Source organism: Vigna unguiculata, chromosome 8 (genome assembly GCF_037176805.1).
Source record: "Vigna unguiculata cultivar grain cowpea cultivar isolate G323 ecotype 2 chromosome 8, ASM3717680v1, whole genome shotgun sequence".
NCBI classification, from domain to species: domain Eukaryota; kingdom Viridiplantae; phylum Streptophyta; class Magnoliopsida; order Fabales; family Fabaceae; genus Vigna; species Vigna unguiculata.
The window spans coordinates 7,649,497-7,663,017 of NC_140799.1; the positions used below are offsets into that span (position 1 = coordinate 7,649,497).

The 13,521-nt window shown below is 36.1% G+C and overlaps 1 protein-coding gene across 1 annotated transcript; it reads right to left on the reverse strand.

The window, feature by feature from the left end:
* Positions 1 to 49: 49 nt before the first annotated feature.
* On the reverse strand, positions 50 to 3,474 carry LOC114194457 (serine/threonine protein phosphatase 2A 57 kDa regulatory subunit B' kappa isoform-like). The gene is made up of 2 exons (XM_028084683.2): positions 1,714 to 3,474; positions 50 to 803 (listed from the first exon to the last, which is right to left on the reverse strand). The coding sequence occupies exons 1-2, from the start codon at positions 2,854 to 2,856 to the stop codon at positions 471 to 473; spliced, it is 1,476 nt and encodes a 491-aa protein (XP_027940484.1). The 5' UTR covers positions 2,857 to 3,474; the 3' UTR covers positions 50 to 470.
* Positions 3,475 to 13,521: the final 10,047 nt, after the last annotated feature.

A 13,521-nucleotide genomic window follows, 5' to 3' on the forward strand; every position in this document is an offset into this window, starting at 1 on the left:
TACCTAAATTGGATAATAAAATTTTGCTTAATTGAATAATAGTCGGGACTGTTCTGGTGAAAGTACCATCAATTTACCTTTTTAGAAAGAAAATTACAAAATCCAAGGACAGAATTGTTCAATTTTTGTTATTATAACTAGCTAATACTTAATATCAGTTGGCCAGATAGTTAATACAGGAGAGCACGAGTCCTTGATTTGGTACTAGTACGACGACATACACAGAAGCTTCTGGAAATAAAGTTACACAGAAAATGAGTTAATTCACTGCATGGTCCTCTCATCATGTACCACACTCCCAATGAAAACCCTCTCACTGCTTCATCTGGCAACCAGAAGCATCATAGAACATAGGATTCAAAAACAAAATGGCAATCCCAATTACCAGCTATTCCACATCTCTTACAATTTTCCACCATAACATGAGGCAAGTGAAAAGAGAATTGACAATGTGCAGTATGCAATACAAGTCAGGACACTAACACTGCAGTATTTCCAGTAACAGGCCTGAGACTGGCGGCATGCTCTAGTTGTTTCCATGCCTCCTTCCGCTTCTCTGCTGCAGATGTCAAGATTGCTTCTTCCTCCTTAAAGTGATTATGACAAGAAATGAAGAGCTTCTCATCCATTTCCAAAAACATCTTTCTAATATTGTGAGTTAGGTTCACAACTGCCGGGTTCCAATGGCTCTGAACATTCCTATCCAAAGCTGGAAATATGATGGGCAGGATCACTTGCCGGTTATGTGCAATCAGGTTCACAATGTGATCATTGTTCCATAAGAATAGGGCCCTTTCAGCTACCTGCAACAATCCATGTTCAATACACACAGAAAAATGTATCATTCAGCAATTAACAAGCTGGTTAATGGCAACAAGCGCCAAAAAAGTTACAAGTTCATATAACGCCCTGTACACACAAGAAAGAGTGTTGTTTATCCTCAATCCCATGAACGTTTGAGGTCCAACTAGAAATTTCAAACTAACTATGGATGACAACACAAACTGCTTTCATATCTTGTGGGATGAAGCAAACTCCAAGTTTGTTCCATCATCGAGTACAGTTGTTCCCCTTTTAAAAATCAATAAAAAGACACATGACCTTGTGTCTCAGAAAAATCTTAGTTTAAACTTCCAATACCACCATCTAAGTTATTACTATTATAACATAATTCCACATCGGTAGCTCAGCCACCAGCTTGCATCACATTCACAGTTTTCTCAAAATCTTTGTTGGGTAAACAATGTTCAAACAAATACAGCTATTTAACTGGATTACCATTTACAGTACCATTAATATTTAATTAAATGTCATTACATCTTACAAAGAATTTTCTTCATAAAGAGGGTATTAGGGCATAAATTCTACGGAAGAATTTTACTCAAATATGGAAAAAGAAGGGAGAAGAAGTCCAAGAAAAGTAAAAGAACTAATCCAACCACATTGACAAATATGGTTGAGCTTATCAAGCATTTGTCTATATTTCCATACTCAAAATATATTACAAAATAAGCAAGATATTAATGTCTAATAAAGATTGTATTGTACATTAATAGAAATAAAAGCTGCCAGAACCAGTAAGTGAAAGAAAAAATATACAAGCATGAAAAAGATGCAACAAGGATCTATTTCTTTCAAGTGAAAAACTAACACAAAACTAGAAATGTGCAACTGATGAGGATTTATCAAATGAATTGAGTACAACAATTTTACCTGAAAGTGTAAGCTGTTTATGCAGCATCCAATCCGCCAAAACAAAGGAACCATGATCCTCTGGAACTCTACCATGTTAATTACTTCCAAAATTTCTTCCAGCTCACCCAGAAAGATCGCCTCTTTCTGACTATTTGTTGCTGGCCAATATTTCAACAAACCCCTTATGACAATGCTCGCTAACTTGGGCTCCTTCTCTATAAACTGCATAACACAGTGGGACAATTGCTGAAAGTAGACCCCAATTGATTTCGGCTTGTGCAAGGGGACCAAAACCCTCCACAAGAAGATTTTGTGTTCCTCTTTCAAGGGTAAAGCAAACCCAGTAATCACACTCCCAAAAATCTCCAACAACTCACCAATCCCACTGTGCTTCTCAGTCTCAAACACAAATCGATAAAATATGTTGTTAATAGATTTCCGAATATAGGGTCTGTGCACCATGAACTTCCCATAAATCCTATGCAGAATTGCTTTCAAGCAATCCCTTTCCCTAGGATCCTCCGAATCAAACAACTCAAGCAATCTGGCAATAAACGAATGATCAATATACTTTTTCGCCACCTTCGCATCGAGGCACGAAGATGAGATAAACTTCAGCAGCAATTCATACACAAGTTGCAAATGTGGCCAAGCAGGATCAAACATAGGTTCATCATCATCATTCTCACCACCACCTGTCCTATAATTAGGAGGGAAAACTCTAAACAAATTGAAAGCACACATTCTACACAAAGCAAGGATAGCAGGCTCACTAAACTTCATTGTCCCACAAGCCACAAAATCAACAAGCTCAACCAAAGTCTTTCTTTTCACATCTTTATCTGCAACGCTCTTACTAGGGTCACTGAAATCAAACGTTACACAACAAAGGCTCAACTTGCTCACGAACAGGTTCATCTTTTCCGCATTAGCAACATCCTTAAACGGCACCAAAGGTTCAAATCCGGACACCATGCTCGCCGGAAACACCGCCGATGACGAAGCTCGCTTCGCAGCGGTGGAACTGCCGCCATGCGGTCTTTGGCTTTTACTGGCGACGCGCGGCGAATCGGCTGAAAGCGCGGAGTCACCCCAAGTCGACTCGTCCGAGTCGGGTTTCAACGACTTCCGAGGAAGCTTGCTGAGGATTTGCTTGAGCATTGCGACCCAGAAGCTGAAATCAACTGTTTACGAACCTACCAGACGAAAATCGAACCCATGAAGGAAGAATCGGAACCAGTCGAACTCGAGAGTGTTGATTTAATCAAAAGTTTTGAAAAGGGGAAGCAGAAACCCTAGATCTCGATCACCGGAAAATCCAAGCAATGGGGTGAGTCCCGTGAAATTGAGATCCGCAGTTGAAACGGGTTTGCGGAAATTTTCAATTTTGCATAACACATTGACGGAAAAACCAAATCTTGAAGGTTTGGGTTTGTTGGTGAAGAAGAACGTGAACCAAAAGATGAGCCGGTAGAGAAAGAGAAAAGGTGAAACGTCGATCACAAAAGAAGAGAAGAATAATAAAAATAACACTAATGAGAAGTTTAGCTTTGAACCAAAGAATCTCACATTCTCTCAACGCAATTGCTTCATCTTTTGTTGGGAATGCAGAGAGAAAGAGAAAAGAAAGTTGAGGTTGACTGTGAGAAAGGTGATAGCTTATTAGGGTAAGCAAGATAGTGAGTGTGGTTGCAGTGACAATGGAGCTATGCAGAGATTTTGAGTCGCTGAGAGAAATCACTGTGAGCTGTTTCTTGAATTTTATTGTTACTGATCCATCATGTGAAACCGAGAGGAAAACAAAGGGAAAAGGAATAGTAAAATAAAGGTTTAATCAACGGTATGTTACCCACCGTCAACTCTCGTAGAAAAAGAAAATTAATTACTGGAATGGTATCGTAGAATTGTATAAATTTGGTATCCGCGGAATAACTGTCCTCACTTTTTTTTTCAAAAGTGCCACAATCAAGTATCTAATGTTATAAAAATATTTATACTTAATTACTTTTAATCTTATAAAAAATATTTAAAAAATGTTCTTTAATTATTAAAAAGAATTGAGATAAAATTGAACCAAAAGCATAAAAGTGGAGATTAAATTGAAACAATCAGGTATATATGGGTACTAGATTGAAATCAGTACAATGACATTTGTCACACGTGACATTATCACGTGGCACTGACATTGTCACATGACACTGACATTGTCACATGTCACAACAAGGACTTGACACGTGGCAACAAAAAAATTTTCCAAAAAAAAATTCAAAAAAAAATAAATAAATAAAAAAAATGAGAGAGTGACATGTGGCGTGCCGTTAATGACGTTAGTTTTTTTTTCTGAAAGGGACCTGATTGAGACACTTTGGAAAAAGTGGGGACGCAATTGACACTTTTTTTCCCGTAGATACCATATTGGCACACTCCTACCAAAGTGTGTACCATCCGAACCAAAGTGTGTACCATCCGAGTAATTAAACAAAAAAAAGTGTCAACGTGGTCTCCAATTGAGTTAAGTGTATCAATCAAGTCTATTTTCATTGACGCCGTTAAAATAATTAATGTTGACTTTAAGGTACTTCATTGACACATTTTTTCGTCATGTGGTATTTAAATAATTTATTGGAATTGCAAATAAAAAATTGAAAATACTAAAAATAATGAAATTGTATTATTAATTTTGAAAGGGGGTCTTTGCAATTAAGGTTCTTACTCGAGCAAAAGGAGAAAGCGAAGTGAGAAGCTAGCAGAGGCAGAAGCGATTTGGGATTTTTCTTCAATCCGAAATTGAAATCGATATCTAAAGGTGTGATTGACATTGTAGAGCAGTGCTTTTTGGATCAAAGGTGTGTTTGTTGAAGCTTAGCCACGTTTGTGCTTGATTGTGTTCATGTGATGGTTTTAGGGTTTTTTTGTTTTGTATGCATTTTTTTAATTGCTCTAGTGGTATTGTTTAGGGTTGTGGTTTTATATGTGTTTGTAGTTTCAATGTGCCACTTTTTGTAATGCAGTTTAGTGGGTATTTGTTTAATGAATTTGATGTTAGTGGTGGTCCACCGTTTGTGTGAAAGTGACGATGTTTTAGTTGTGGTCCCCCATTTTAAAGTGTTTGTCGGTGTGTAGGTGGTATTGATTGTAAATTTGGTATTATTGTTTGGACATTTTCATACTTCATAGGGATTTATAGAGAGATGGACGAGCCATATTTTGAAGTTGTCTTCCACCATGGGGGAAGTTTATCAGTGATGGGTCACTGAAATACATGGGTGAGACCAATACTCTGTCATGTGACCCAGACAAGTGGAGCTACTTTGAAATATTATCAATTTTGAAAGAGATGGGATATGTGAATGTCAAAGAGATGTGGTATTCAGTAGGTGGAGGTTCCTTGTTGGAAGGAAGGTTGGAATTGCTAAGTGATGACAAAGGTGCATTCCATATGGTGAATATTGGCACACTGAATAGCCAAATGCATCTTTATGTTGTATACATGGTGTCCAAACCTCAAATAGTTCATTTGTTGGAATATTGTGGTAATGAGGTTGCAGCTGATGCATAAGTTAGTGTGGAAGGTGGTGGGATTGCAGTTGGTGTAGAGTTTGGGGTGGATGCTGGAATTGCAGCTGATCCAGAGGTTGGGATTGCAGGTGCTGTAGAGGTTGGAAAGGATGCTGAAATTGGAGTTAATCCAAAGGTTGGGGTAGAAGGTGAGATTGCATCTACTGAAGAGGTTGGGGTGAATGTTGGAATTGGAGTTGATCCAGAGGTTGGGGTGGAGGGTGGAATTGCAGTTAATCCAGTTGATGTAGATGTTGGTGTGTTCACTAAAGGTGTTGCAGAGGTCGCCGTGGAAGAGGATATTGAAGGTGAAGTTTGTTTACAAGGTGGGTCTGAGGAGGAGTTTGATGTAAATAATGAGAGTGATGATGAGTTTGATGGAAATAGTTGGAACGAATATGAGGAGGAATTATCTACTAATAATGAAGGATATGAAGTGGAAGATGATATTTATGATGTATATGTTGGAGGCGATGGTGAAGTGGATGATGATCTATATGAAGTTAGAATTAAAGAAGCTGAGGATGGTGGATTGAGAGGTTCATCTGGCCAAAAGCCCAAGCTTAAACATGTGGATCAAAGAGGATTCTCTGATATCGAATGAGAGTCTGAAACATTAGACAGTGATACAAGTGAGGAAGATAGAGACATATATGGTAACTTTGGTATATTTTCTTAGCCCAAAAATATGGAGGACTACAACTGGGAGGTTGGGACTTACTTCATGGAAAAGGAACACTTCACCGAGGCAATAAGAACTTATGGGGTGCATAGTGGTAGGAAGCTTAAAATATTTAGAAATGATAAAAGAAGAATTTGTGTTAAATGTTTGGGTGCGAAAGGTAAGTGTAAGTGGTATGCCTATTGTGCTTATAAGGCTGCCCAAAGTACTTGGCAATTGAGGAAAATTATCAACAAGCACACCTATAGTTGGGAATTCAATGTTAGGTTAATGACTTTTAAATGGTTGAGTCGAAGGTTGGAGAAGACATTAAGAGAAAATCCAAGTGTTAAATTGACTGACTTGAAAAACAAGATAGGTAAAAAATGGAACATTGGTGTTTCTAGGTCTATGACCTTTAGGGCAAGGACAATGACATATACAAACATTGATGGATCATTTAAGGAACAGTATAAATGAATTTATGATTATGCACACGAACTTTTAAGGTCTAATATGAGCTCAATTGTTAAAGTTCATGTTGAGGAGAATGAGGGGAACCCAATATTCAAACGACTTTATGTCTATCTTAAGGCTTGCAAAGACAACTTTGTGTGTTGTAGGCCCATCATTGGTGTAGATGGTTGTTTTCTGAAGGGCAAATGTGGTGGTGAGTTGTTGACAACTGTGGGAAGAAATGGAAATACCAAATGCTTCCTTTGGCATACGCATATGGAGTTGGTTTCTAGATTTAATGATTGGAGACCTTGGTGGGCCTAAAGTGTGTTCCACTTATACATTTATTTCAGACCAACAAAAAGTAAGTTTTCTGGAAATTTTTTCACATGTTTAGAATTCATCTTCCACTGTTGTGCTTATAGTAATGCATTTTTAACACATTTCACACGGACTACTCCTAGCATTGCAAGAACTTTTGCCTAGTGTGGACCAAAGGTTCTGCGTGAAACACATCTATTCAAATTTAAGGAAGAAATTTCTTGGGAAAAATCTGAAGTTGTTGTTATGGAAAGCAACATACTATACACATCCTTAATCGTGGGAGGCAGTAATGAGGGAAATCAAACAACTCAATGTGGACGCTTTCAAACACTTGATAGCCATCCCCCCAAGGCATGTCTTACTAATTGCTATATTTTATTGTTTACATTATGATCTGTTATTAAAGTCAAATTTGTTTTGTAAAGTAGGTTTTAGTCGAGGTCAAGATTCACAGCCAAACCTGTATGTGACACCCTGGTGAATAATATGTTTGAGGGGTTCAACAGTACAATACTTGATGCAAGGAGAAAGGCAATCATAAGCATGATGGAAGAAATTCGAATTTACCTCATGAAGAGATGGGCAAGCAATAGAAAGAAGATTAGTACATTTGAATGCTCCATTTGCCCAAAAAATAAGAATAGAATGGAAAAGGAGGCCAAAAAGACTAAACATTGGCTTCCAAGGTAATACTGTTAATAACATTATTCTGCTAATAACATTATTTTGCTAATGATTTTTGTCAGTTCCAATATAAATTGATTTTGTGTGCTTTCACTAATAACAGTTGGTTAGGGCAAAGACTGTTTGAGGTCAGACATAGGTTAATGATTGGAGAAAAAATTGTGGTTGACATAGATAACTAAGAATGCAACTGCAGAAAGTGGATCATAACAACAATTCCCTACTAATACACACTTACTACAATCAGATTTTTAAATCTGAATGCCGAAGACTTCCTTCCACATTAGTTTCTTGCCTTAACTTATGAAGAAACATATTTGTTACTAATATACCCTGTTAACGGTCTTCATCTATGGGAAATGACTTCTGCCTGTGATGTCTTGCCTCCTACTGTAAGACCCGCGAAATTTAATTAATAAATACAGGTAGTGGGAGCCTTTATGGAATTTAATCCTGACCTGTGTGATGTGGAAAAGTACTAGCTCAAATGGTTGATAGTACTTTATTGTGTGAAAGGACTTGGGTTCAAGTCCTATGTATGCCATTGTGTATTATTTAAATTATTATTATTTTTTTAATAATATGCTTGACTATGATGAGTGATGATGTGATCCTATAATTATAGAAATTATCACTAAATGTGAATTTGTTAAATAGTTGTGCATTTATTTGGACATAGGCATGGTTATGGGTTCAAACCTTGGTAGTTTCACATTAAACTTTATTTTTACTAAGATTAGTTTTGGCATGAATATGAAAAGCCAGAAACCCTAGCAGCCAAGGGAGGGCTCGAAAACCATCATAAAACAACCATTGAATGACAATTAAACTTAGTTTAATGGTATTTTCGTTTTGCATCATTTAACCCACATTAAGACACCATTTAGTGACCAATTAAGGGAGAGAGAGAGAGAGGTTTTGTGGCTGACATTATTGCATAGGAAGAAGAGAACGAATTTAGAGAGTGTGTGCTGAGAAATGAGTGAAATTGGAAGCTGAATTGAAGGGAGGTGCTAGGCGGCCTAGTGATCAAAGAGGAACTCTCAAAAATCTTCATTTCTAAGCAAAGGAATCCATGTTAGGGTAGTTTTACGCGTTAAATTTAGGTTTAAGCATGAATTGTATGATAAATATATTGTGATTATGCATGAACCCTTCTGCACTGTTTAAATTTTGTGTTTCTGGAAATTTCCAGAATCCGCCTAGCGGGCTATGAACCCCCGGCAAGCGACGCATACCTACCATTTTATGTGTTTTGCTGGGTTCCTACGAGGAACTGCCTGGCGGTGAAACCCTATACTGTCAGGCGACACGAGCCTGCAACCCAATTCTGGGTTTTCTTGATGAACTGTCTGGCAGTGATGAACACTCAGTAGGCGACTCGAGTCCTAAGTAAGTCCTAAGTAATTGTGACTGATATGATGGGTTACATGGTCAAATAATGTGTGGTTGAAGGTTAAATTCGATAAAATTGCTATGAACACCCTTTTAGGGTTGAACATTTCGGGGTTTTATGATTCGAGTATAATTATTGTGAATTGGTATTGGAACTGTGCTGGGTAGGTATAGTTAAGTTTGAATAATTGGGTCTCGGTTACCATGCTCGCGTACGAAACAATGAAGATAGGTAGAGTTTAGTTCAAGAAAAAATGTAGGAAGGCAACGTAGGTGCAAAAATTCTAGGAAAATTGCCCAGAACTACATGCACCGCCTGGCGGCAAGCTCCATGCCGCCAAGCGCCATCACAGGGGCTTGGGACTTGACATGGTCGCGAGAGTTATTGATGGTTCTGGACTTTTGGCGAATCAGGTTCGTTCTACTTAGGGAATTGGAAATAGTAATTGAATCAAAGCATGGCATATGTTGGGGTTAGAAGTGTAACTTCTAGGATTTGAATGGAAGAGAATTGTCATTGTAGTGCAGTAGGAATTTCAGTTTGAGTGAGACATAAAGTGTTCGATAACCTACTGTAATATTAGTCATAATAAGACATTGCTAGAGTAAATATGGAATTGTAAGAGTAATTGGATTTGCCAAGTGGGAAGAATGAGGTAAACCTGACTAGGCGATGGTGGTTATGTCATATAGAATTTGGTGGAGACTTAGCTAACAATTGGTTAATTAATAGAGGGTAAGGGCAAGAAGCTAATAGTGTTATTTCATTTAGCAATGTCAAACCTAAGACTTGAATCAATGAAATATAAGTAAATAAAGGTAAGAAGGTATGTGTATGCTAAGGAATACAATATATAGACCAATGAGTACTGAATAGAGGGGTGATAGATACTCTGGAGGTGTGCAAGTACGTGACTGGAAGATTGTAATTGAACGAAGTGTAGAAAAACCAGAATAGTTGTCGTATTGGTGTGGCGCCTGGCGACATGGTTCAAACCGCCAGGCGATAGGCATTGTTCCAGGGGGTTTGTGTGAAGCGAGGCGTCTGGCGGCATAGATAGTCCCGCCAGGCGATAGTTGCAGGAACAATAAGTGTAGAGGTGCCTGGCGGTACGCGTCCCTTGCCAGGCAGTCTGGAGGCCTATTGCGCCTGGTGTGTAGCGCCAGGCGATATTGATGAAGCAAGGGTGCTTTGTTTGTTTTGAATGTGCGTGGTCTACAAGTTTTAATGATGTCTCTAAGGTCGACTTACTGATGTTCCTTGACTTGTGGCTCGGGATAGGGGTTAAACACGTAACATTCTTTGAGTTGTGGCTTGGAATGACATCCCTTCAGTTGTGCCTCGGGATGTCGGATGAACACGAGGAACTCTTGAGTTGTGGCTCGAGTTGGCGAGTGTTGCCGGTATGAGTGTGCACGTTGTGGCGTGTACGGATGGGTCAATTTAGATCGCCCTCCTCAGTATTAAGCTGACGAGTTTGGTAGTCTCGGGACATTACGAATGTTATTCGTATTGGGAACTCCACCTGGCGTTACGGTGTGTGATCCGTAGCATGGTTTCCCGCCCGTGCTCTGTTAGTTGTGGGTGATAGGTGTGGCAGCAAGACATCTTGAGGTACCCATCAGAAGACGTAGAACACGGTGAACATGGTGGTGGTCATGTATTATTGAATCAAAGGATGGAATTCCTTTGTTGTGTTGTATGTATATATGTATATTCTATATATATATATATATGTTTATTCTGTTAGTTCACCCTATTTTCTTGTGGTTGGCGATGATCGTGTACGCGGTACACGTGAGCAGATGATGTTACAAGTGGATTAGGTGAGACATAGAGTCGGAGCGGGGCTAGACTGAGAAAAGAATTTATCAGAGTATTGATGATTTTACTATGTTTTGAATAAATTGTAATCTTTTACATTACTAGACTTTTATAATTATAATGGTTTATAATTATGGATTTTGGATTATTGCTAATGTAAGAAAAGTTTTAAAATTTACCGTATTTTTAGGAAATGATATTTCAATAACTGAAGTTATTATTTATTTCTTTATTTTATTTATTTAAATCCGTAATATTTGGTCGGGATGTTACACCTATTAAAAGGGTCTTGCCAGGAAGACCAAAAAAGAAACGAAGACTAGAGTCATGGGAATTGAAGAAGGACGACACTCAATTGAGGCTAGGTGGAACACGTAAAAATGTGGTTTATGTAGACAAGTTGGACACAAAAGAACTAATTACCAACATGCTTCTCCTGCGCCACAACAACCTGCTCCATCTGGTACACACCAAAGCACCCCAACAAATCAAGATCCTCAAGAAAGTCAGCCTACTCAAGTCACAAAGCCAAGTCAGATTACTTCGACTCAGCCAACCCTACCACCTAAAACACATAATCAGACTCTTCCCACATAAACAAGTTAGAGTACTGTAGTCCATCAAACTCAGTCAACTACAACAACCACCTATAGAGAAAATTTGTCATACAGGAGGAGCCCAATATTGAATTCGTGAAGACTTTTGAAGAACCTTGTTAGGTCATTTTGTACTTCATTTGTTGTTGGATTGTGAGGTATTTTGGAAGAACCTTGATATGTATTTAAATGCTTAGGAGATGATTTTGGTTAGCATTATGTATTTTGAACATCGATTGGGTATCCACTTCAATTAACAACTTTTGTGTTTAGGAGAAGAATATTGAGATGCATTTTGGATGAATATAATGATGCCTTATTATGCACAAATTGACTTTAATGATTCAACCAATATATTACTGCATGATGATGTCTTTATTATCAATCTTATATTGTGTACCAAATATTTTAGTTACAAGGTCCATGTGAAACTTCTTTTCCAAATTTACTTACAATGTTCATTTATTCCATGAATTTTCTTGAAATAAAGTTACAGGAGAACTTACTGAAACTCTAAATTCATTCCATAATAAAAATCCATTACAATAACGTAGTAAATTGGTGTTCTACCCACACCCCTATATGAAACAATAGGAAAGAGACACTATTCTTTTATGAACCCCATGAAGAACACACACAACCCTCACTATGAGACATTGGATAATTGATTGAAGACCACTTCTTAAGGTCCGACACGAACCAGAAAACCACCACTACAAGTCTGAACCAGAAACAAAAAGGAGAGGAAGAAGAAGATAGTAACAGGCAAAAATGATTTAGGGCAAAACTGATTTTGATTAAATACTTTATACACATAACATTGTACAATTATTATTTTTTTACACATGTTCTTCGGTAATTGACACGTATCCGTTCTTCATTGCCACATCACCACAATTTTAACGCCGTTTGTGAGAATCTAACGGGATGGACTTAATTGATGCACTTAAACTTATTTGGGACCAAATTGACACTTTTTTTCGCAGGATACCAATTTGACACACTTCACCTAAAGTGGGTATCATCCGAGTAATTAAACCTAAAATAAACAATAATGGTGATATATCGAAAGTATTATTATTATAATTATTATTATCCCATACAAAACCAACTTCACAGTTTAATTATATTTATTTTAATTTAATTTAAAAATTTAAAACATACTATTACATTATTAAAATGGATTATTTTTTTTGAGAGATTTAAAAATAATTATTAAAATGGATTACTCTTTTGAGAGATTTAAAAATATTATTTTTCGATAAATAAAATATAAAGAGTTTCTATTTTTCTTTTAGTTGCAATAAATTAAAAAAAACTTTTCGTATATTTAATTTTTATTTTTAAAAATTATTTAATATAATAAAATTTTAAGAAAAATGTAGGAGTTAAAAAAGTATATGTGGAAAGCAGAAAAATATTTAATGAAATAAATATATTTTTTTGTTTTAAAATTTGAAAATATTTGTTGAAACTAAATTATATAGGTAAATATTCTTTTTAGGTTAAAATACTCCATTGGTCAACGTTTTTTTCAAAAATCTCAATTAGGTTCTAAGATTTTTTTTAGACTCAATTAAGTCCATATTTTTTAAAATGCGTAACAATTAGGTCTATTTGTTAGTATGATGGTAACGGTGTTAATGATGTGCCACGTGTCAGCTCCTCATTTTTTAAATTTTTTTAAATTTTTTTAAATTACACGTGTCAAGTATTTCAATTTGGTCCATATATTTGTTATTTTGATTATATTTCAGTCCATTTTTTTTTAATTTTCAATTTCATTATCTCCAAATTGAGACCAAATTTAAATTTTATAGAAATTTTATAATGATATTTTTATTAAACATTTTAATAATATTAATTTTATTTAAATTTTTATTTTACATTAAACTTTACTTATATTTTGTTTTAAAATTTTAAAATATTTATTTTAAGTTGTTACAAAATTGTTTTAAATAATTTATATACAAATGTTAGAGTTGCTTTAAAAATAAAAATTTTATAAATTTAAATATAAAATTTTAAAACAATTTTGTAAAAAGTTAAAATAAATATATTTAAAATTTTAAAATAAATGGACCGAAGTAATCAAAATAACAAATATATGGACCAAATTGAGATTGAGACAATGACTTGACATGTGGCACAATATTGATGTGACATGTGACATGAATAATTTACAAAAAATAAAAAAATTTAAATTTTGAAAAATTTAAAAAAAAAATCAGAAAAATTCAAAAAAAAAAAATCAAAAAAATGAGAAGCTGACATGTGACACATCCTTAACATCGTTACCACCATACTAACGAAATCAACCTAATTGT

Excerpts from the sequence above, each read along its gene's own strand:
- LOC114194457 (XM_028084683.2), bottom strand. The coding sequence starts at position 2,856 with ATGCTCAAGCAAATCCTCAGCAAGCTTCCTCGGAAGTCGTTGAAACCC. Across the intron at positions 804-1,713 it reads TAAACAGCTTACACTTTCAG|GTAGCTGAAAGGGCCCTATT; the intron begins GTAAAATTGTTG and ends GGATTGTTGCAG.